Raw genomic sequence first — 23,023 nt, forward strand, 5'->3', positions numbered from 1 at the left:
ACATGGTATCGTCACGTTCTGGGATGCGTTTCCACTGCAAGGCGGTCTCTTTCTAGTAACCAATAGGACTGCATCCAAATGTGTATTTTCCTCTGATTGGCTCTTGGCCAGGAAATGCAAGATAGAAGTTTTTAACGCTCTAATTAAAGACATTTGTTTTTGGTAAATTCCACCACAGCAATACTTTGTTTTACTTGTAGTGTATATGGCAGATGAAATTTAAACACATGTCAATGAAACCGTCTTCTATAGTTGTAGGGCAGTCCGTTATAAATGAGAACAGACATCCGCCATTTCAGTGTCATGTAAAGCATGAACATGAATGCCAGTTGCCGTCACTGTGAGATGAGATGTGATTTAATAAATATGATGGCGTATTATAGCCTAGGTTTAAACCTCTTCGCTGGCTTTGTTTTCGTGTTACACTTATATTAATGTGTTGTGTTTCAATCACAGAGTAACTGTACAACCACAGACATGGTGTTAACTTTTAAGACCAAGTACAGAAACAGAAAAAAGATTTAGAATGAGTGTAGAAAGAAGTAGACCAGCGCCTGACGAATGGCGGACCATAAATACAAAACTGTCAATTTTTTCTCTCTAGTGGTGGCGGAAGGTTGGGTAAAAATACACCGAATAACGGAAAGGGGGCGGGGCTCTGACGAATGTTGGACCAGCAAAAAAAATTGTAAGTTGCCCACCTTTGGTTGATATATTATTAGAAAGTTGAGATGGCGCCAAAGCCTACTTTCTGAAACGTGCGTCACCATGACTCATTTTTCTACGACGACAAACGCGTCATCTCGAAACGTCGCGTGTCAGGACTGCTATAAATCGGTGAACTCCCGGAGATAAAACTTCAACTCTTATGTAATCTTAATGTCATAAAATATTCTTACAAAGTACTTTTTGTTTTATTCCTTCTGGCTTGTTCTCTGCCCCACGAAAAAAAAAACAAACAAAAAAAAAAATCATAAGACACACAGTGCTGATTCACATGGAATAATTACGTGAGCCGACATCTGGATAGCTGCAAAAACCAACTTGACTAAGCCTGAGTCGCATTGATTTTTGGCAAAGATCAATTCGGCATTGTTAGGTACAAACTCACAAAAAGTCCCCGTCGCTCATTACACACAACAATACGCGGCGAAAACTTTACTCCTGACGAGTCGGATGACTTTGACGTTACCTGGAGTGCCGCATTAGTGGAGCGCGTTAGCTTTTCTTTTCTTTTTGTACTTCAACTTTGGTGAACTTCCTCACAGTCGAATCAATCTTGTTCCGATTCTATGAATGGTAAAATGTAATTTCCTGAAAACTCCGTGATTGGCCGCAAGTTTCATTCTATTGATGTTTATGTTCAAGCCGTGCATGAAAGTAAAAGTAAAAGTACATTCAAGTTCTCTTTGAGTAGAACGCACGATGGCTGTGCAATTACGGAAAAAAAACTACAATTATTTTGATTGACGTTGGAATTACGACAGGTGAAAGTGATTTGAGTCCACTGGTGCAAAAAAAAAAAAAAAAAAAAAACGTGCAAGGTATTTTTATTTTTATCTGCCTTAGGTTTATTTACTGCAAATTTTTTTACCCGGGGCCCGCAAAGCTTTCAAAAATTTGCCAAAAGGGCCAGACGTGGAGCAGATGGAGTGTTTTAATAAACCACCTCATAGGACGAAAAAAAAAAATGTGGGATAGCCAGAAAAACGTGCTTTAAGTTCAACGGAAAATTAACAAAAGCATTACAACAATGTTATTGAAGTCAAGCAGTCGTTAAGCAGTCAAGTGCTCCGGTTAGAGAACACGGAAAGGGTCGTCATAACTTTTCCGACCAATAGCAGACCAGCGTCTCCGTCATGCGACAGAAAGTGAGTGGAATTACCTAAAAACGCCTGCAGATGGAACCAAAGCAACACAAATACAGCCACCCCCCTGGGGTCATGACAGTTGTTTTTGTTGCAAAGCGGGGAAAATATCGTAAAGAGGGGAAGAAAAGACTCAGTAATCCACATCGCAACATGAAAAAAACATAAGACAGGGACGCTGTAACCCGAAGGTCCACTGTACACCAGGTCCCGGGCATGCGTCTCTCCCTAGCTGGACTTTTGCCCTTTCAGGGCTGGAACCTTAGTGTAACCTAGGACCTCTGAACCAAATAAAAAGAGAAGGTTCAGAGACACAGTATCAGAACTCAGTAGAATTATATTTGTGCAGTCCTTCTCCGTTCTCCTCATGCACAAGCAAAAATGAACGCCCTTTCTCCTTTGTTTATATTTTTTCACAAATGTCTACGAGGTGAACCTGACAGTAATACCGGCAGAATTATTATTTAGCTCCAAGATGGAGACCGCAAATATGTACGTATGAATGTAATTGGACTAAAAGTATTGCGGTAACTCCATTTCCCGACATTGATAATGAAAATATTTGCCGCAAAGAAATGTGCCGGCCGCCCGTGAGCGCACACAGGGCGTAAAGATGATGAGAACGGCTCGGGAATGCTTTTGGCCGCCCGCTTTTTTTTGTGCTGTTGTCGTATCCGCCGCTGCGGCGTTCTTCCCCGTGGCGTCCCGGCATCCGACGGCGCCGTCAACAAACGAAGCCTCCGCACCTCGCATCTCATTAGGAGGACGGCGCAAAGTTGCAAAGTTGACTCGCCCTCGTAAACCCGCGCGGAGGAAGCATGCTCGTTTGCCTCGTGATTACAAGCGAGTCACACGAGGACCTTTGTTGCTTATTGAAACGGCTTAGCGGCGGACGCCACGCACCGACGCGTAAACTTTTGATTGACTGCCGGAGAGGTAGTCATTATCTACATACTGACTAGAACAGTTCCGATAAAACTTTATAGACCTGTGGACCCAGGGTGTGCTTTGATTACTTTTTCAGTCCTTCCGCTTTATGTCACCGCTAGCGAGTTTTTCCTTCGATTCCCGGGGAATAATGAGAAATTGCAGGCCCGAATGGAAAGTAAGAGCGAGTCCAATTAGCCTAGTTAACGCTGCAGAAATTATTTATTGTCGTGGTAACATTCAATCATCTCAATCATCTCACTAAATCCATCAATAATCATGTCCAAAGACGTTAAAGGGATAGTGTGTAAGATTTCCAGCGTTTTTTTATTACGGACAGCAGGAGGAGCTGCAGGTGGTGTATTTACCGTTGTGAGTAGCTATAACAAACATGGCCGCCTCCGGAGAAGTGCCGCCCCCCATGTAATATGATTATATTTAAAACATACTGTTGGTCATTAAGATCACATTCATTTGCAATGAATAGAAATTGACATTTAATTGATGCCTTTTTAATGGAAAACGTCTAAATCTTACACACTGTCCCTTTAAGAGTATAAGAGGTTAAAAAAGGGAATCTACAGTCATTGCTTTCTGTAGGCGTAAAAAGAAGGATCACAGAGGATGTGATTTTGAATCATCGACAGGTTATTGGTCTGGCTGATTGTCAGCACCAGTCTGGCGTTTTGACGAATATTCGTAACAGGGTTTGAAAAAAAAAATCAATTTAAAATGGTGTTAAATTCGTAGTGTTACCTGGAAACTTGAAAATTTCAGTTAAAAAAAAAAAAAAATCTCTGGCAACACTGCATCTTCTGTTTTTTTTTTTTTTTTTATTAAATAAAGATTGGTGAAATTCTAGTATTACAATTATTTACTTTTTACTGTAAAACACAGTTGAGCGCAGTGGAAAATTAAATATGCAAATATGCAAACCTCGAGTTGTTTAAAAAAAAAAATAACATGCTCAAAAACATTAAGAGTTGTATTTCTCTGCGCCAACATTTATCCTTCGACTGAAAATAATCATCAGCTCCAAATATCAGTTGTCAGCCTCCTTGACTACTGATAATCGGTATTAACTCCGGAAAAAAAAAGTTGCTTTATCTCTATTCAGTAATGTTCCACAAAGTGCATTTTAGTTATAACTGAAACATAATTGAATTCCACTTAATATAACACGTTTGGAGTGTTTTGCTCAATATAATTGGACCATTTAATTTAGTGATCCTTTGGCATACCACTAGAGGGAGCCAGCAAAGTACTTCCGGAACGACTACGGCGCTGCGCGTGCATAGATCTTCAAAGAGTTCTGTTCCCCAAATTTATGCGCAAGTTGAAAGTCTATCGCTACGCTAAAGTAATAATACCAAAGTGAACATATTTGTATAAAAAAAAAAACCGATGTCCGGGCCGTAAATATGACGCAATGGAGTGAAAGTCAATAACGGTGGTACTAAGTGAGCATGATTTCTTGTGCGGCGCGACCACATATCCTTACGGCGCGGCGCAACTTAGTGGATTGCGTGCCGTCAAGGACCCCCCGTGGTACCGATCCAAAGTAGGCGTCCTCATTAGATATGCGGACTTCACAGATATTTGCTAAATTATGGATTCCGCCTTCTTAGACTTACATGTGCCTCTGGCTGTTACGTTTGACAGACAGGAGAGGAGTTATAAAATATTACTTTGATACCGCAGTGATTTGAAATTCTCATTTTTCCAACCAAAACACCATCAAGTATCGTTCGAATTAGTCTCCACTCGTTGTTTGACGCCGGTTAAATTTAACGTTTAAATCGAAGACGGGAAGTCTCACCTTCTTGATGCCTTCCGCCGGGCCCGAGACGGAGTGTTCGAAGCCGTTGTTTTTGTTGACGGTCTTCCAAAGGTCGGCGTAGGTGCTGTCCTGCTCCAGGGGGTTGGTTCCTTTGGCTTGAAAGTAATCGTAAACGGCCGAGTCCCTCACCGTCCCGTACGCCAGGTCCGCCTGCTTGGACAGGTCCTGGAAAGATCTGCAAACGCAGCACCGGGAAGTCAAAGATCTTTTTGTTAGCGAAGGCAAGCTTTTTTTTCCTTTGAAATCTCTAATTGGCGTGCTCTCGATCGAGCAAATGAGCTACACCTGTAGCTCGCCCGTCTAATGCCAAACGCTTCCCCCCGCACACCCCGAGCGTACCCGCGGCGACCGCGCGCGCCGGCGCTAACGACGAGGAGAAATCCAGGGGTTGGGATTCTGAACGATTGCGGCATTAATCCCGCCGATTGGCCATTAACTGCTCGTGAGAGCAGGCGCTAATGTACTTTTTATGAACAATACTGCGGATCTGAAAACGACTCTCTCATGACGCTATTATGCAGATGTGTTGTGGGCCAAAGAAAAGGAAAATGGGACTTCTTTTGGCGAAAGAAACTCACTGGAAAACTTATGGCAAAGGTGTAAATTGTAATAACTAGCTAAACAGGTAAAAAAATGGTTACATACTGTTTATTTTCTATTTCCTGTCTCCTCGTTAGCTGCTGTAAGCCTACAGATCTAAAATGTTAATAAATTAATGTAAATAAATCTTCCTTTGATGCTAGAATTTACACAAAAGCGTATGGAGTTATTCAAAGTTACTGAGAAAGTGACGTTCCGAATGAGTCCATTGGTCCAGAGTACCCCTGAAAGACTGTAGCTAGCAAGCTAGTTAGTAGTACTTGGGATCCTGGTGGGATATATTCCAGCCACCAGAGGAAAATGGCTCTCGCGATTCTGTTATGCAGATGTGGTGTGGGCCTCGGAAAAAGAAAATGGGACCTACTTTGGCAAAATAAACTCTCTGGAAGACTTACCTCATGGGTACAACTGCACTAACTACCAAAATAGGTAGAAAAATAATCATAACTTCTGATTCAATTTGTCGAGCCTGAACATCGTGTAGATACTATTTATTTTCATTTCTTCTATCCAATGTTGCAAGATGATGATGAACTAGGCCGATTACTACCATAAGAGCATGCCGTTAGCCTGCTAGCTTAGCCTGCAGCCTTAAAATGCGTCTTCCTTGATGTCACAATTTACAGAACAGCGTACAGTAAAGGGTTGTGATTCAAATTTACCAACTGATAAGATGGTGCCACGAATGAGCCTGCAGGCTGAAAGACTGTTAGCTTAGCAAGCTAGCTCGTGGCTTATGATCCTTGTGGAATATATTCCAGCTAACAGAGGAAAATGAATCTCATGACACTATTATACAATTGTGGCGTGGCACTAAGAAAAAAAAAAAGGACTTTTTTGGACAACAAAACTCCAGAGGACACTTATTTTATTGGTACAACAGCGCTAACTAGCTAAAAAAGTTAGAAGAATAAGAATAACGTCATGGTGAAAGTGTAAAAATATACATTATATACTATTCATTTTCTACATTCTTTATTCACAATTCCACGATGATGATGATTGCTAGGTCAATTTCTGCCAAAACAGTGTGCCATTAGCTCGCTAGCTAAGCCAACAGCCCTAATACACGTCATCCCTCAATTGCAGTTTACGGAACAGCTTACAGGGTTGCTATTTAAATTCCTAAATAAGAAGGTGAAGCCTCGAAAGAGCCCTTTGGCCCAAAGTAGCCCTGAAAGATTGTTAGCTAGCAAGCTAGCTGGTGGGGATGTATTCTAGACACTGGAGGCTTTAGGGAGACTTTTTTTTATTTTTTGCAGTTCAAATGCGTAGTAAAGTGCAGACATAAAAAAAAAGGGTGTTTGACGACGTAGCATTTTATCAGTGGTACGTGGATTTCAGTAACAGTTCACAATTTTTATATACTTGGCCTTTTTTTACGTGGTTAAATTTGGCAGGGTTGTTAACAACACACCCTTCCGTGACGCGGACAATTTTAAAGACGTTCTTTTTGACTTTAGCGGAATTTTAAGAACATTTTAACATGCTAAGTTTGGGTTACTTCAAAACTGCCTATGTAGAAATGAACTGCGACACGGGAGCAGAATGATCCAAATATGCTTGACTTCTTACTGTGAAATTTAGTGCAAATGTACTGGCCAGCCAGTGTAATTGCCGTAATTTACAGAGCAGAATTCCCTAATATCTGTGTAATTATTTTAGCTTCCGTTCAATGTCGGTTAAACGCTTCGGTCCCCTGTTGAAGCGAAGCTGTTGATACTGTAAACACAATGTGTTTTATCTGTTTTTCTGCAGCCATAAGCAACAGATTAGAGTGGCACCACACTGGTTTTACAACCGCGATTGTCTCGTAAAAAAATAACGCCCCCCCCTCCAAAAAAAAAAAAAAAAAAAAAAGGAAATCGAAAAGCTTATCTCAGATGATGACGTTGGGCTAATTCAGCCGTTTAATTAGAAGCCTGTAGAGCGCGGCTCGGAATAAAGTCGCGGCAGACATAAGCCGTTCGCTATTTTATCGGCGCCGGCCTCTTTCGGCAGGTTGTATTTCAAGCTTTTGCCGCAGTGGGGAAAAAAAAAAAAAAATCCATGTGATGATTTAGTTTTTCTAACTGTAGCCATGCGAGCCGTGGTGAACAACCACGCGTTTAAAATGAATCGACTCTGGAAGTAATTGGAGCCGCAAGGTAAGGTGAGGGGAATAAGGAAAGCCGTAATCAAGCGAGGGAAGCAAATGAGGAATGATTTGTTTTTATTTTTCTCTCATAACTGCAACAAGTATCAAAACAATGGGCAGTAATACTATGAATAAAAAGCGATAATAAAGTTGGGAAAACATTTATTTTTTCATGTCAAGACGTGGAGGAAGACGAAATAAGCTCAAAATAAGGTAGAGTGAATAATATAGATTTTTTTTATGGACATCAATTCTGATATTTGAAAGGGGGAAAAAAATCAGATAACTAATAATGCTGTTTATTAAAAAGTATGTCATAAATGAAAATTGATCGTCGAAAGCTTAAAATGATAAAGATATGCACTACAGGATGAACATTTGATTGTTTTACAATTCTTCATCCTTAAATATTTAACTTTACAACAGAGAGAACATATTATGGCTTTTTATTTTATATATTTTTTTTATTTTTACCCATTTTAACCAGCTAAAATTATGACTGAGAGCTCAGATCAAATGCAAGTCAATAATGTGCTTAAAACTCTTTAATTTGGTGCTTCTCAATTAGTTTTTGCAAAGACCCCTTTAAAAAGAAAAAATTCTCCACAGTGACTATAAATAAGATCAATATCTATAAAAATCTATTTCTGCACTATGAAGTGCAAAAGTTCAATTTTCCCAGAAGCTGACAATGCGCCTTATCGTCTGGTGCGCCTTATATGCTGCATAAACTCATCGTTTTCATTTTTGGGGGACAAAAAAATAAAATAATCACCATGTAAATTCTTCAATTTTTAACGGCACTTCAGTTATAAATGTGTTTATCACAATTCAAATTTTTACAACACCCTGTTTGAAATTTTGATGTGCTACATAATCATAGACAGCACATTTTTATCGAATTAATCTATTCACAAATTTATTATACGCAACTTTTGCCAGCGGTTAGCAGCGAGTCCATTATTAGCAGCTAGCAGCGCTAGCACTACTTGATGCTAGCGGCGTTGGGCGCTAGCATCACTCAGCTGCCACTCATAGGTTAGCAAGAGCCATCAGATGACTTTTGAATGAGTTTCTATACAAACGACTTCACAGACAGTTTCCGTTCCTACTGATCACTTTACTCAAATATGCCAATCCTTATTTGGACTTTTTTTCTCCAACAGGAGCACCAATATTTGGTATAAAACAAGTATAAAGGTATAAAGCATTGCTGCTTTGTTTTTCTCAATCACATTAATCATTATTGCGATTGAAGAAAAAAAAAGTAGACAGCAATTGAAAAAAATTATGGCTCCCGCATTGAGGGTGCCACTGCACCACTATGCCCCCGGTCGCCAAGGAAACAAGCGCAGAGACGGAGGCGTCCACACCAAAATGTCTAATTTCAGCGGGGCAGCAATGGGGTGTGTAAAGTATCCCATAATTCTTTCTTCTCGGGGGATATTGGCTAAAACACCTGATACACTGGAACCAGTTCAGACGGTGAAAAGTAGATTACTTGCTAAATTACAGAATTTATGGACAAATATGACTATAAGTGCAATATGTTGAGCATTTTATCCGGCATTTACTTCCCTCCTGTGCGCTTTTTGGCAGTAGGACGCTCCCTTGGGGGAGATAAGGAATTGACTACTTGTAGAATCATAAAGGAGCTTTACTGTTTTCCAATGGAACTACACGAAGGGTCGCAAACTGCACCTTGTTAAGTCCGCCCGCTAAAATATGATGCTTTTTATGTCCGCTGTCACTTTTTTTTTTTTTTCCTCGTTTGGACTTTTAAAAGTAGGACAAGTAAGCGATGGGCATCATTTCTAGAGCAGAGAAGAGAGAATATTTGGGCGGTTATCGATCGCTCCTGCGAGGTATGAGGTGTGTTTACTAAATAGGATACAGAGAAGCTTGCGCTTCATTAGTCTTACTTGGCTGGGAAAAGTTTGGAAAATGAGCTCGACTGCGTTGCGCAAAGTTCAAATTCAACTTTGTAGCCTTCGCGTTGCACGCGTCCTCCAGGAGGGGAAGGCCGGCGCAGGCTCATCGCGCATCGCGGATCAGGTTTCAAGGAAGGAACGTTTAATCATCGCACAGACCTGCAGATAGTCAATATTTTTGGATGTGATTATCCTAGGGAAGATTTTATGAGAAATATCTCACAAATATTACATCTCGTTGAGTTTATGGAAGGAAGTGAGGTCAAAACCACAATGGTGTTTTTTGCTGCCTGAAATGACATAAGTAAGCCTGCTTTGTTAAAAAGTGATCAGTAGGAACGGGAACGCCGAGACATTTGCATTAAACTGCGTTTGACATTATATTAGAATATATACACACGCTCTTTTCTCATTCAGAGGCTCTTGAAAGCCAATGGCGTTCAACGAAGCTAACATCAAGTGCTGCTCACTGCTAACGCTTGAATAGTCGCTAATCACTAGCAATAAGCACCGCTTTTTGCGGAGGCTAAAATATTGCATGGATATTCAAAACATGACGACTTTCAACATGCCACGCTGCAGTCGCTTCTAAATGCTTGGAAACGGGAGGTCCAAAGGTACACAATTTGGCCCATGTCAGGCTCATTTACTGCCATTCAAAATTGGGAATATTATTTATTTTGGACATATTGAAAACTCGATGTTTTCTCATGGAATTTCTCCAATTTTTGCATTAATCCTTTCAATGGCAACTCGCGACTGGGGCGCAATAGACATTTTTGTATTGACACCCCCAAACCAGGTGGCGCTAGTGGCCAACTTATGACATTTGCAAGCCTTTTAATGATGATTGGCTTAGCCTAAACTCGCATAATGCAAAAGTCTTCAAAAGTCATAATACTCTAATTATGAGATAATAAATTATAAATATATAAATAAACAGCATAGTTACTTTTGCTATATTCAAATTTGAACAATTTACATAAAAAAATAAATAAAATATAAGAATAAATAAATAAAAAACAAAAAAAAAACAGTATGGCTGGGTTGAATGCCACTGAACATTCCGAGGCCTTGAAAATAAATCTCTATTTATATTTGACGATGTCAGGACCCTTTCGACGTCAGCCCAAGTTGGGCGCTAATCAGGTAAGGCGAGTGAAAAAACCCCAGACACCAAAGGGTTAACGCCTCATTTCTCTCCTACAATCCAGTCTCCCGATGTGCCAAAATACTTAGACTCATAATTTAATTAAATGATATATAATAACGGTAAAATTAGCAAACGCATTTGCTTGAACACGTTTACTTGAAGGGTTCGCGAGTTTCGTCCTTTGCAAAATGACAGCTGCTACCAAATTCAGCACTCTTTTATTCCCAATTCTGTGCGCTGAGGCTGTCATATTGATTTTTTTTTTTTTCCCCCCTCCTCTTCCCATCAGCCTTCCTCTTCTCGCGGCTCTTTGGCGCCCTTGAATCCTCTCCCAAACAAATAACATGTAATACCTTCCCAGGATTGTTTTATGTTTACAAAGATTACTGCGTGTTCTCCACAAATAATCCCACGCCGGCTACATGATTTATAAAGCAGTTACTTTTGAAAGCAGTGGAAAGAACGCTTTGACAAGACAGCATTTTTTTTTTTTTTTTCCCTCTGTATATTGTTATCATCCTCCATGCGCTTCTACGATCGTGATTTGCAGCAAGTTGGCGGCGGCGTATAAATATTGAAGACGACACAAACACAAGCACACAAATGCTTTTAAACAAAGAAAAAAACAGCGCTGTTTTTTTTTTTTTCATTGACGCTCACTTTGTGGCGTCCCGCTGTGATGTTTTTCTAATTTCACGGTTTACCATATTTAGATGGATAAATTCTGTAGATAGATATTTTATTCCTCCGCCGGGGAAATTCACTATTCCACTTGTCTTTTCAATTAAATAACACAAACAAAACAGTCATTTGGAATGACTTTTGTCAATGTTATTTAGAGATTAGACGGGTCTTTTTTCGAGTGAAGCATTTTACTTGTTTTCAGTTCGACACGGCTCGTCTTATTGGAGGATTAATACGAAAAATTATGCATATGTAAAAGCATCTATCTGTCTACAATTAATTGACGTTTAAGCGACGCGACATGTCAAATCAAACAGTCATCCTACCACCAGGGGGCAGTGTTTCCCACACGTTTGCATGACAAATGCTTCTGATTTTCTCCCTAACCCTAACCCTAGTACCCCTGGGGGTACTTGAAGAAACTTCAGGGGATACGCAAGATTTGAAATAAATAAAATGAACAAATGATCAAAAATCCTTGAAAAATAATTATTGAAATAATTGTTTCAGGAAAATGAAAGTTTATTAAAAAAATATGTTAAGAAGGCTATTGAATTTCATTATTGTATAAAGGAAGATTCAACCGCATACTAGAATGGTTGCACCCAACTTGTCATGTGCCGCCTCTCGTTACCTGTCATGTTAAAGATTTACACATCTAAGATGACTATTTTTCCGTGGACAAATACTTATGATAATTATTTCTTTTTTAGAACAGGTATGACACTTTTTGTTGATCATTTTTTGGATTTCCTACTTGAAAGAAACAGCTTCAGAATCACTGTGATTCTTCACTGCCTTGTACTGAGGCTCATAAACTGTTGCTATCGTTGCTATGGCAACCGCGGACCTCCCGCTGCTGTTTTACAAAACCGATGAACACGTGTCATGTTACGTGAGCGCTAATAAACGAGATGATGATTTTGTACGTCTACAAGACGGTTCTCATCAAGCGGCGCATCTTATGCAGCAAAGACGCTTGTCAACATGGCGTCTTACCGTATGGCGTTGTCCATGCGGGACACGGTGAGGTAGGCGGCAAGGTTGGCTGTGTAGGACGAGCAAACGATGAGGGTGAAGAGCCACCAGCTGCCCATCACGATGCGCAGGGCCACCGAGCCCAAGATGGAGTCGCCGCCTGCGTGTGGACACAAGTGCACGGCGTCATCGTATCGCGCCGTTAAACCCCAACCGATTGACTCCTTTAAAAGACGCCGGTTTTCATTCCATTTTTTTGAAGCGGATACAAGACAAAGATAAAAAGAAACATCCACTCAAAAAAAAAATGCTTTTTTTGCTGATTTTTCTCCTCCATTGTGAAGTTAAAAGCACTTAAGGAATACTGTATATATATATATATATATATATATATATATATATATATATATATATATATATATAGATTAATCAGTTATTTAAATTTAAATAATATAAATAATATGAACAATATCATGTTGGGAATTATTTGGTCAACAAAGTTTTTTTAATTCAGTTAGTTTTAAATAGTTTTAGGGGGTGTTTGATACATTTTTTTGTAGTTTTTTGGTTTTTGGATCTGTTTTTTTATTTTTAATCAATTGGATTTTTATCAATATGAATATTTTTGTATTTTAAAATGCTTGTTATCAATAAAATATATTAAATGTATTAAAATATATTAAATATAATAAATTAATATATATATATATATATATATATATATACAAGCTTAATAAAATATATTTTATATATATATATATATATATATATATATATATATATATATATATATATATATATATATATATATATATTACAAAAAAACAATCACATTTTTCAACAACTATGTTCTATGAAGCTTGTAACTGATTGACTATATTTGTATTTTTTTTTCAACCAAAAAAAAATCCTAATGAGCCATAAAGTAACTTTTTAAAACAAATATATACAAAGGTACATCTTCATGTCAGTCACAAGTTCCTCTACATTTGGCTGCAATGTTAATAAGAAGTTAAAAAAAAAAAAAAAAAACCTGACTTAACAGAGTTTTTCAGAAGTTTCTGAGTTTTTTTTTTTTTGTAACGACTTTATAAAATTCACATGCACCTACAAAATCCTCGCTTTAATTTGGATGTTCCCGGATGTGAGTTATGGCATTCCCACTCTTCAATGTAGGAAAAAGTCGCCGGCGTGGTCAAGAAATAAGTTGAAAAAACTTGCATTCAAACTGCATTCAAACCTCCACCTCAAAGTTTGTTCCAAAGACCAGAGTCTTCATTAATAGTCGTCTTGATGCATCCAACTTTCTTCCTTTCATGTCTTTTGAGGTTTTTGAGGAAGACCAGTTCATCACATTAGTTTTGCGCATTTCATTTCTGACTCCGCCGCTCGCTCGCTCGCTCGCTATGAAATCAAAAAGGGCTTATGAAGTGAACGAGGGAAATGTCAGGATAAATTTTAGTTTTTTTTTTTTTTTTCAAGGGGGAAAAAAAAAAACGCGCGGCGGCAGAAATGTCACGAGGAAGCTGGCGCCGGTGCAAAATGATGTGATGAGAGCGCATTTGGCGGGAGTGTGTCACCGCCGACGCAGCTGCGGCCTCGGGACGGAAGTTGAACGCCTTGTCAGACGCGCGGCGTCGGGGCATCCGTCACTTTTATTATACGCGGCTTTGAGTGATCTTTAAAGGTCATCGAATGTGAAATGTGCATCGTGAAAGTCAAGTGGATCTAGTGCGGCGCTCCGTCTTCTTCTTCCAAATAAACTTCGTATAAAACTTTGTCATCGGGCGCAAAAACCTATTTGGCTGTTTCCACTTGCCGCTCGCTTTGATTTAAGAGCGTTCTCTTATAGGGGAAATATGACTTTTGCGTTGACTTTTTATTGTTTATAAACAAACAGTTGGGAGTGGCCGCCCATGCATCAAGTGTGAAATTAATATGCTTCGGTGAAGTGTCTGTACGTCTCATACACACAGAGTCGCGTATAATAAAATATTACGTCCAAAAGCGAAGCGTGGGGAGCACCCGTGACGCAAACGGCGATCTGAGGCTTTGTGATGTCGTTTTCAGTCAACAGCAAGCGGTTAAAAAGAAAAAGCAAAATGGCTGCTCAGTGAATATATGTCTCATATACACAGTGTCGCGTATAATAAAATACTACGTCCAAAAGCGAAGCGTGGGGAGTACCCGTCTTAATTTAAGCACTTACTAGCCTAGTTATTTGAAGAAAAAAAAATGTATTTTTATCATAAGACGACGACGGCAAAAATGTGGATGGCGGACCGCAAATGGACCCCAGGCCATAGTTTGGACGCCTTTAGCTTTGAGCATGTTATTGGATTTTTTTTATTTCCAATTTAGCGCTGAAATGTGTGTACCAATTATGTAAAATATTTAATCGTAAGAAAGGGTTAAATTTTAATCATTAAAAAAAAACAGGCAATTTACTATTACAAAGTATTGGTATCAGGCTAATAACTGGCCTTATCTTAACCTTTCTGGCCTTATCTTAAGATTCTGGTACTTGCGAACAGTATAACTATCATAAACTCGAAATTAAAGATTTGAAGTAGGTCTTGCTTTAGAATGATCTGTCATTGTTTTTTTTGGGGGGGGTAATTTGTGGGAAAAATACTAGTGGTATAGGTACTTGTGTACTGTTATTGGTCTGAAAAAAATAATATTGAACATTGCTACTTTATAATACATGTTTTAATATATAGGTTCTGTACATAAGGTAAATTTAAGAACAATAGAAATTGTTTCAGTTCCTGTATTAAATGAAATGGTAAAAATCCAATAAACAGAGGCTTTTTGAATTTGAATTTTTATAAAAAAAAAATACACCCTGTTTTAATTAAATCATTGTATAAAAAAGTGAAAAGTACTTGCATAGCAAATATACAACTAATATTTTCAAATATGTTTCTTTTAGCAACAAAAACAGCAATTGGACCCGCTTGATTATTTACCCACAAAACTATTGTAATGTAAAATAAATGCATTCAAAGTCAACACATCCGTATACATTGAAAATACGGTCATGATCTCATTCATATTTAGATAAACGAATATATGAAATGAGTTGAACTAACCCATGTTAGGACAAATATACCCGAGAATGCTCACTGGGCCGGATTGACCAACGACCCGGACCGCGAGTGGCCCGCAAGCCATAGGTTTCCCACCCCATAACTTTGGGCTATTTTGACAAAAGCGTGTTATTCCGACACCTGAAAAATATTCTAATTAAAAAAAAAACCCTCTGTCTGCCTTCAAAAGACAAGGGAATATTTTGGAGACAGGTTGGCGGCGCAAAATGTCGACATATCATCCCGAAATGACGGCCGAAGCTTTAGCCGAGTTCACGCTCTCTAACGAAGCCCCAACGCATCAGCGCTCGCCTCCTTATCAAAGCGACCGCCGTCTTCCCGGAGACAAAACCGTCTGCTTGACAAAAACTAAAACTGGCAGCGCTGACTGGAAGTCAAAAAGAAAAAAAAAAAAAATCCCAAATCATCTCGTTTTGGGCTCGGCTGGCGGGCGTGTGCCTCTCGCCATCCTCCATGATGGATGTTGCTCACTTGTAAGAATGGTAGTTTGCCCAAATCGGACGGAGCTGGATGCGGACCAGCTGCGAAAGATGGGCCGGCGTCCTTGACGAGGACACATTTAGAGGGGGGGGGGATAAAAAAAAAAAAATTGCAAGGCTCTGCACTTGTTTCAATGACGGATGGCTCAGTCAGCGGGCGGCTCTTAAACGCATGTATTCTAATTGATTTGTTCATTACTCACCTTTTCCGCTCTGTTTAATCACATAAAGTGTTTCCGACCGGCTTTCATCAAATATGTCAACATTTTGCTTCAAAATCCCGTCTTGGCTTGTCACGGGGATAATAGTACTTGTCATTGCAAACTTTTAATGGCGGATCACCTACTTTGGTGGTGATATATAACTGTGGTTCTCAAAGCGGGCTCCGTGGACTGACTGACTGTCCGTGAAATAATTCGTGTTGTTTTAGAACTGATTTAGTTTGTCCTTTGACGGTAACGGATTTGTGCCTTGTTTGTCTGTTTTTTGGCGCCGCCTCTGGCCGCTGTTGATACTGCATTGTAGTGCGCTTTGCCGACCAGGAACTTTAACATTCAAAGAGCTATTCTGACTCAGTTTCCACAAATAAGACAACGCTGGGACCTGCAGACACGTTATTAAGTTTGGCTATATTGCGATATTATATTATATTATATTAGATTCAATTTTAAAACTTCAAAACTTTAAAACGCTTTAAATCTTACACAGTGTCTTTTTAAAGTAGTGTTTCTCAACTATATTTTGCCAGGCCCCCCCTAGAAAAGAGAAAACTTTTTGTCCCCCCCCAGTCGATGCATTGACTAGAAATAAGATTAATATTGATGAAAATTGATGAAGTATACCTACACATGTATCCTTTTTAACATTAATGACAGAATAACGCTAAATCAACTTTCAAATACTGTTATTTTTATCGTGTTTATACGGGTTACAGCTTAGTCTAAAACGGAAAAAAAAGCAAGTGCACCAAAGTGCCTGAAACTAAAAGAAAATGATGAAAATGATTACTTTATTGCAATTACATTCCACATGACAAAAACAAAGCCTTTTTCCTGGGATCATCCACCCCCCTGGCATCACCTCGCGCCCCCCCCAGAGGGGCCCGCCCCACTATTTGAGAAGCGCTGCTTTAAAGCAACACTATGTCAAAATCCGACCCTAAAGGAACGACTTGTTGACTCACCTTGTTGGACAAAAGCTCCGTAGACGATCCAGATGGCGCTCTGCAGCGAGGTGGAGGGCGAGGGGGCGGGCTGCGGGTGTCCGCCCGCGTTGTTGTGGCAACGCACGGCCTGGATGCGCCTGAGCAGGAAGATCATGACGCCCACCACCGGGATGGCGGCGGCGATGCAGGCCCACACGGCAAGGTCGAACGGCGCCAGCAGGGAGAAGATGTTGATCTTTTCTTCAGACTTGCGCATCAGGATGCCCACCGAGTAGTCCAGGTAGCGCTTGCTGAAGTCCACCACGCGCTCACGCTCGGGGGTGATGGTGATGGCCGACAACGCCAGGTCCGCTCTCTGATTGACAAGCAAGCCAGATTGCTGCTACTGCCGTCGTTTTACACGATAAGGCGCACCCAAAACCTTCGATTTGAGTTTGGAATTCGGTGCGCCTTATACGGTGCATAAACAGCGGTTTATTTGTTGTCATTTTTTTGGGGGGGGGGGGTGAAAAAAATAAAGTACCTTACCGCATTTTCTGCACTGTAAGGCGCACCTAAAAGACCTTTTTTTTTTTTTAAAGCTGATGGTGCGCCTTATAATCAGGTGCGCCTTATATATGGATCAATATTGAGATTGGGATTCGTAAATGGGGAATGTCGTGATAACGTAAGCTTTACCTGTTTATTTTATGTGTTTACAGTTGAACAAGGTTGATCATATTGTCTGAGTTATTATGCTATTGAGAGTTTAGAGTTATTATTGGAGTTATTATTCTTATTACTTTGAGTATTACTATATTGTGATTGAAAAAGGTTAAAATATGTCATTAATTGAGGGTGCGCCTTATAATCCAGTGCGCCTTATATATGAAAAGAGTTTTTAGAATGTGTCATTAATTGAGGGTGCGCCTTATAATCCGATGTGCTTCATAGTGCGGAAAATACGGTAATTGCCATGTAGACTGTTTGATTTTTACCTTTGCATTTCAGTTATAAAGTTATTTTTTACAATTACAAGTTTTATAAACACCCTGTTGGAAAACGTGATAAGGTATTTATGCTCCAATTATGAAGCAATTCATATGGCGACAACATGCGCAAAAAAAAAAACCCGCTAGTTTTTGTAAAAGCAAGGGGGATTTTATGAAATAAATCCAGAAAATGTTTTTAAATCAACAAAAAAATGTATTATGGTTTTTGGTTGCTATTTGATTAAAAAAATAAGTTGAACATTCAATTGAATCATAATGATATTATCATGACAAACGGCCTCCTTAAGGTCTTGACGTTCATTTCCCAGCAGCCAAAAGTTATCATTGAAAGATAAATGTGCCAAAAGTTTAAATGCGTTTATATATATATATATATATATATATATATATATATATATATATATATATATATATATATATATATATATATATATATATATATATATATAACCCTAATATATTATATATATATATATATATATATATATATATATATATATATATATATATATATATATATATATATATATATATATATATATATATATATATTGGGTAATTCATAGTATCTGGACCCTACTTTTACGGGAATAGAATTTTGTATTCAACCGGCCTCTAATATCAATTGAGTGAAAGCCAGCCAGCGGTCCTAATTAGGCCAGGACTGCTATGAAGTAGAAATGTTCCATGCAGCCTTCCGTGTCAACGAAAAATAAAAGATTGAACGTATGAGGAAGGAAAAAAAAAATACGGGGACTTGTTTTGCATCAGAAGAGCCTGTAACTCCATTAAGGGTAAAGCTAAATGAATATTATGATTCACAGTCATGTTCTGAAATCATTGTCCTTCTATTTCTATTTCCTGGTATGAAGCCGACTGACTGATTTCTTGATAAGAGCTTTCGGTGCCAGTGTTTTTTTTTTTTTTTCTTTGCTTCCATTATGGCAAACTGGATAATTGCTCTCCCTCGCTCTTTAAAAACAAGAAAATCCGGCCTGGCTGCCAGAGAAATGTTTTGGATTCAAATGCGGACACCGGTCGACCGGGCCGCAAAAACCGCACTGACCTTGCCAATGAGCTCTCCCATCATTCCGTTCCAGGAGCCGTTAGGGAGCGCCGAGCCGTACTTGCCATCTCCGACCTGGTACATGTCATACTTAAAGCCCAGGATCTTGGCCAGGGCGTCCAGGACGTCGACGGAGAAGCCTTTGTATCTCATGGGCTGGCCCAGGATGTTTTCTGCCACCATCACGAAAGGCTCTTCCTGTTGACACCATTTTTTTACAAGGTCAATATGAGAACTCTTGGAGACTTCGGACAATTTAGCGTAACGCAGCAATTTTAGGCTACCGATACGTGCGAAATTTGACCGGCATGCGGCGTAACAGCTAAATGCTGCGTCACCAAGTTTGCTTGAGAATCCAGATTCCATCAATTGAGCCGGGTGTACAAAAATGATTATTTTTCAGAATCGTTCAGTCCAAACTCTTCTATTGACTTCTTAAATTCTGTCTAGAGAGAGAAAACTTTTTGCGCCCCCCACAGTGCCGACTATACATGAGATCATTATCTAAAAATTTGGTATAAGTATACCTAAATCCCGATCCTTTTTAACATTAACCAAATAAAAAATAATATATAAATCAACTTTCAATGACTGTTTTCTACATTTTATTACAGCGTTTATACAGGTTACAGGTTAGTCTAAAACTGAAAAAAAAAAAAAACTGTATATTATATATTATTGCAGTGTTTCTCAACCTTTTTTTCAGTGTAGTGCAAGGCATGTTTGGGTAAAAAAAAAAAAAGGCTCATAACATGCCATCAGTGTATAATTAATTAAACTTTAGAACATTTCAAACTTCATTTGTGTTTGTCCACAAAAAAAATAAAAAAAATATCAACCTAACTCAAATTTAGCGTCCTCTTTTGGATCATAGAAGAAATCGGTTATCAAAAAGAAAACAACTTCATTATTAATAAATATTTGCCCGCAAAGAAATCACGATAAATACATATTTGTTCACGGAAAAATATTAAACATAAACTGCCCTGTTTTGGGATTACAGTAACGATAAATCAGGATGCTTCAAAATACTTTATGCTAATATTTTATCATACGGAACCTTTTGCCAGTGATTAGCGGTGAATCCAATATTTGCGGCTAGCAGCATTACTTTTGAATAAGTTTCTATACAAATGACTTCATTAACTGTTGCCGTTCCTACTGATCACTTTTCAACTATTCTTTGTCAAATCTGCTGTTTTAGAAGGCAAAAATCTCTACTGTGATTTTGCCGTCACCTTTGTTTCTTACACCAAACGAGGTAGTTATTTTTTTTTTTAAATTCACCAATCTTTCTAGGTGGGGAATTTGCTGCAGTTTTTAAGAAAATTATAATTATCTAAGAATTAAAAAAATGTAAATAAATTACCTAAGCTTATGTTCGACCCTCCTCAACCCCGAAACATACAAATGAAAAAATAGAAATAAATAGCTACGTGGTTTTGAGTTTCTGGACCCTTAAAAAAAACGTTTTTGAATGTGAAAGAGTTCATTAGACGCTATATTCAAATCCATTCGATAGCTGCTACTTCTGTCCCCGTCTTTGTCCGCTTTAAAAAATTGTGCTGGTCTCTATTCTTTTGTATTGACTTGACTGGCCTGAAAGTCAATTACTCTTTACTCTTGAGGTGAACCCTAGCGAGTTAAGACCACACGGGCAGACAAAAAAGTTCATTAGAGCCGCTTTAATCATTCATGGCGACGCGCTGCAAACTTGCCGGCGGAGATGAAGACACGTTCTGTCATCAGAAGAAATTTGAAGAGCCTCTAAGTTGATAAAACGGCCTCGTCTGCTACTGTTGACCCGTGGCGCACGGCGCCATGGCAACGCTGGGGTTCATCAATGTGAAAACGAAGCTTTTATTCTTCTTATTTTTTTTTTTGTCGCGGCTTGTTGTCCGTCTTTATGAAGCGTCAGGAAGGAATTAAAGAAGTAAAAAAAAAAAAGAGAGAAGCGGGGCCAATGGCGTGATGGAGTCGACAGCGCCGAGCTGAACTTATGCGAATAAATACACTACGAGGGAAACCATGCATGAAGAAGAAGAGGAAGCGCGGTGAGAGGGAGGAGGGAGGGAAGTTGGCGGAGGGCAAACTGACTTTGAAGCCTTTGGAAGGGCCCGAATTCGTGCGGGAAAAGATCTGTTAAAAGCCCTCTCGGGCGACAAGCGGCTGAGCTTTGTCACGCCGTTCTTGGCGCGTTCCCGGCGGGTTTGCCCTTTGTTTGTTCTCTATTCCCCAGACGGAAGCGCGAGGACACCAGGTCCAAGCTTGTGACCCGGCTCCAGTCAGGTACGGACCCGGTGACTCGGAAGAATAAGAAACCAGATTTTTTTCATTACGCCTGTTCATTTGCAGTCTGTTGGTAGCCTGCTTTTGTGCGAAATTTATTTTTTTATTTTTTCTTCAAGGATACAATGCAACTCGGAACATCTCTATTTATTGGCAGTAACTATCTTTTTTTTTTTTTGGTTCATATTCCAGGGCTGATTGAAATAAAAGGAAAAGAAACCAAGAACAACATCATAAATAATATAGAGCACTAACTATTTTTGGGCCGTAACTATTGATCATTTTTGTACAAAAATCTGTAGATTATTTTGAAAAATGTGCATTTTAAAACATTTTACATTTCTAGCATTTGTTTAAAAAAAAGGAAAAAATCTGTAGATTATTTTGGAAAATACGATTTTTAAAACATTTTGATTTCTAGCTTTGTTCATAAAAAAGGGGGGAAAAAACCTTGTTGCTTGTTTTGTCCGTCATATAAAAAAAACAAAATACAAAACGGCAATAACAATATATACATTTGTAAATATAATTCAGTATATATAAGAAATAATATAATCTTATCTTATTCATAGGACTTGTAAAAAAATAAAAATAAAAAAAAGATGCCCGGCAATCCTAATTCAAAATCTAAATTTTTTGAGCAACTGAACTGCTTGATGCTGAAAAAAACCCTCTTTACATAACAAACATTTTAATCACAATAACTGTTAACATGATTTAAAAAAATGTTGACGTGCAGACTTTGACAATGACTGCTCCTGCACCCCCTAGTGCCAATGATGTGCAACTACACTTAACACAGCAAAAGCACAGCATTGCGTCCATCACTGAAGGACTTCTAAACTCTAAATAATTAGCTTTAAAATTGCTGACGGGACAAAATCAACTAATTTTGGTAAACCTATGAACTGACAATTTATCAATTAGAATCTACTCATCTGAGTAGATTTGCAGTGTTGAAAAATTGATAGCAGTAATTTTTTTGTGCAAAAATATTTTTCCTGCAAGGGCGGAGGGGGCTTTAATGGGACTCGCTTGACAGCCGGGACATCCACGTTTGTACTACTCTAGATACCAACATTGTACTTTATACTGTCATTATATTTATGTGGAACAGTAGAGTATATGAAATAACATTTAAGCAGCGCAAATTGCAGGCCCGACCGGTTCTGAAAATTGGTGGGTAGTGGTTGTTGTCTGGGCTAATAACAGACAACCTCTCGCCAGTGCAGCCAGCTACTCTGCGCATCCGCCTCCAAGCTAGCCTAATGGGAGTTATTTGAGGCCATTAACGGGCTAGTCAGAGTCCAGTTTTAGTTCCGTATCGGCTGTTGCATCTCTTTGTTTACATAGCTGCCTAATGGGAAAATTTTGCCATATTTTGTTGTAATCGTGAGTGAAACAAGGCCTCCGTAAATATGTGCACCACGGTAAAAAAAACAACAAAAAAACGCATCATGCATGTTACACGTTACACGGTACACGTTTATTTAGTGTGCGGCGCCAGGATGACGTCGAGCTAACTGCAGCAACATGTGGTCATGCTATGCAAGATAAATGATCGTTTTAAATAATATCAGTAAAATGGGACGTTTATTTTGAAGTACTTTCTGGCAGCGTTTCTGATTTAGGAAACTTTTATGTGTGTGTGTGTATATATATATATATATATATATATATATATATATATATATATATATATATATATATATATATATATATATATATATATATATATATATAAATAAATAAATATATTTATATGTTTTTTTTTACTTTAACCTATTAAATGCAAACAAAG

General features: G+C 38.7%; 1 protein-coding gene across 2 annotated transcripts in view; it reads right to left on the reverse strand.

The window, feature by feature from the left end:
* The window catches only part of grid1a (glutamate receptor, ionotropic, delta 1a), a 275,198-nt gene that overhangs the window by 7,468 nt on the left and 244,707 nt on the right, over window positions 1-23,023 (reverse strand). For both annotated transcript variants that reach the window (XM_088421868.1, XM_088421869.1), the window contains exons 10-13: window positions 18,934-19,131; window positions 16,894-17,230; window positions 12,140-12,278; window positions 4,615-4,810 (exon numbers count right to left, since the gene is read on the reverse strand). In XM_088421868.1, coding sequence (XP_088277994.1) covers window positions 4,615-4,810; window positions 12,140-12,278; window positions 16,894-17,230; window positions 18,934-19,131 — 870 coding nt within the window. The remainder of the gene's footprint in view (window positions 1-4,614; window positions 4,811-12,139; window positions 12,279-16,893; window positions 17,231-18,933; window positions 19,132-23,023) is intronic.

The sequence above is a fragment of the Hippichthys cyanospilos genome, chromosome 8 (assembly GCF_059441005.1).
Source record: "Hippichthys cyanospilos isolate Australia breed blue-spotted pipefish chromosome 8, RoL_Hcya_1.0, whole genome shotgun sequence".
Taxonomy (NCBI): Eukaryota; Metazoa; Chordata; class Actinopteri; order Syngnathiformes; family Syngnathidae; genus Hippichthys; species Hippichthys cyanospilos.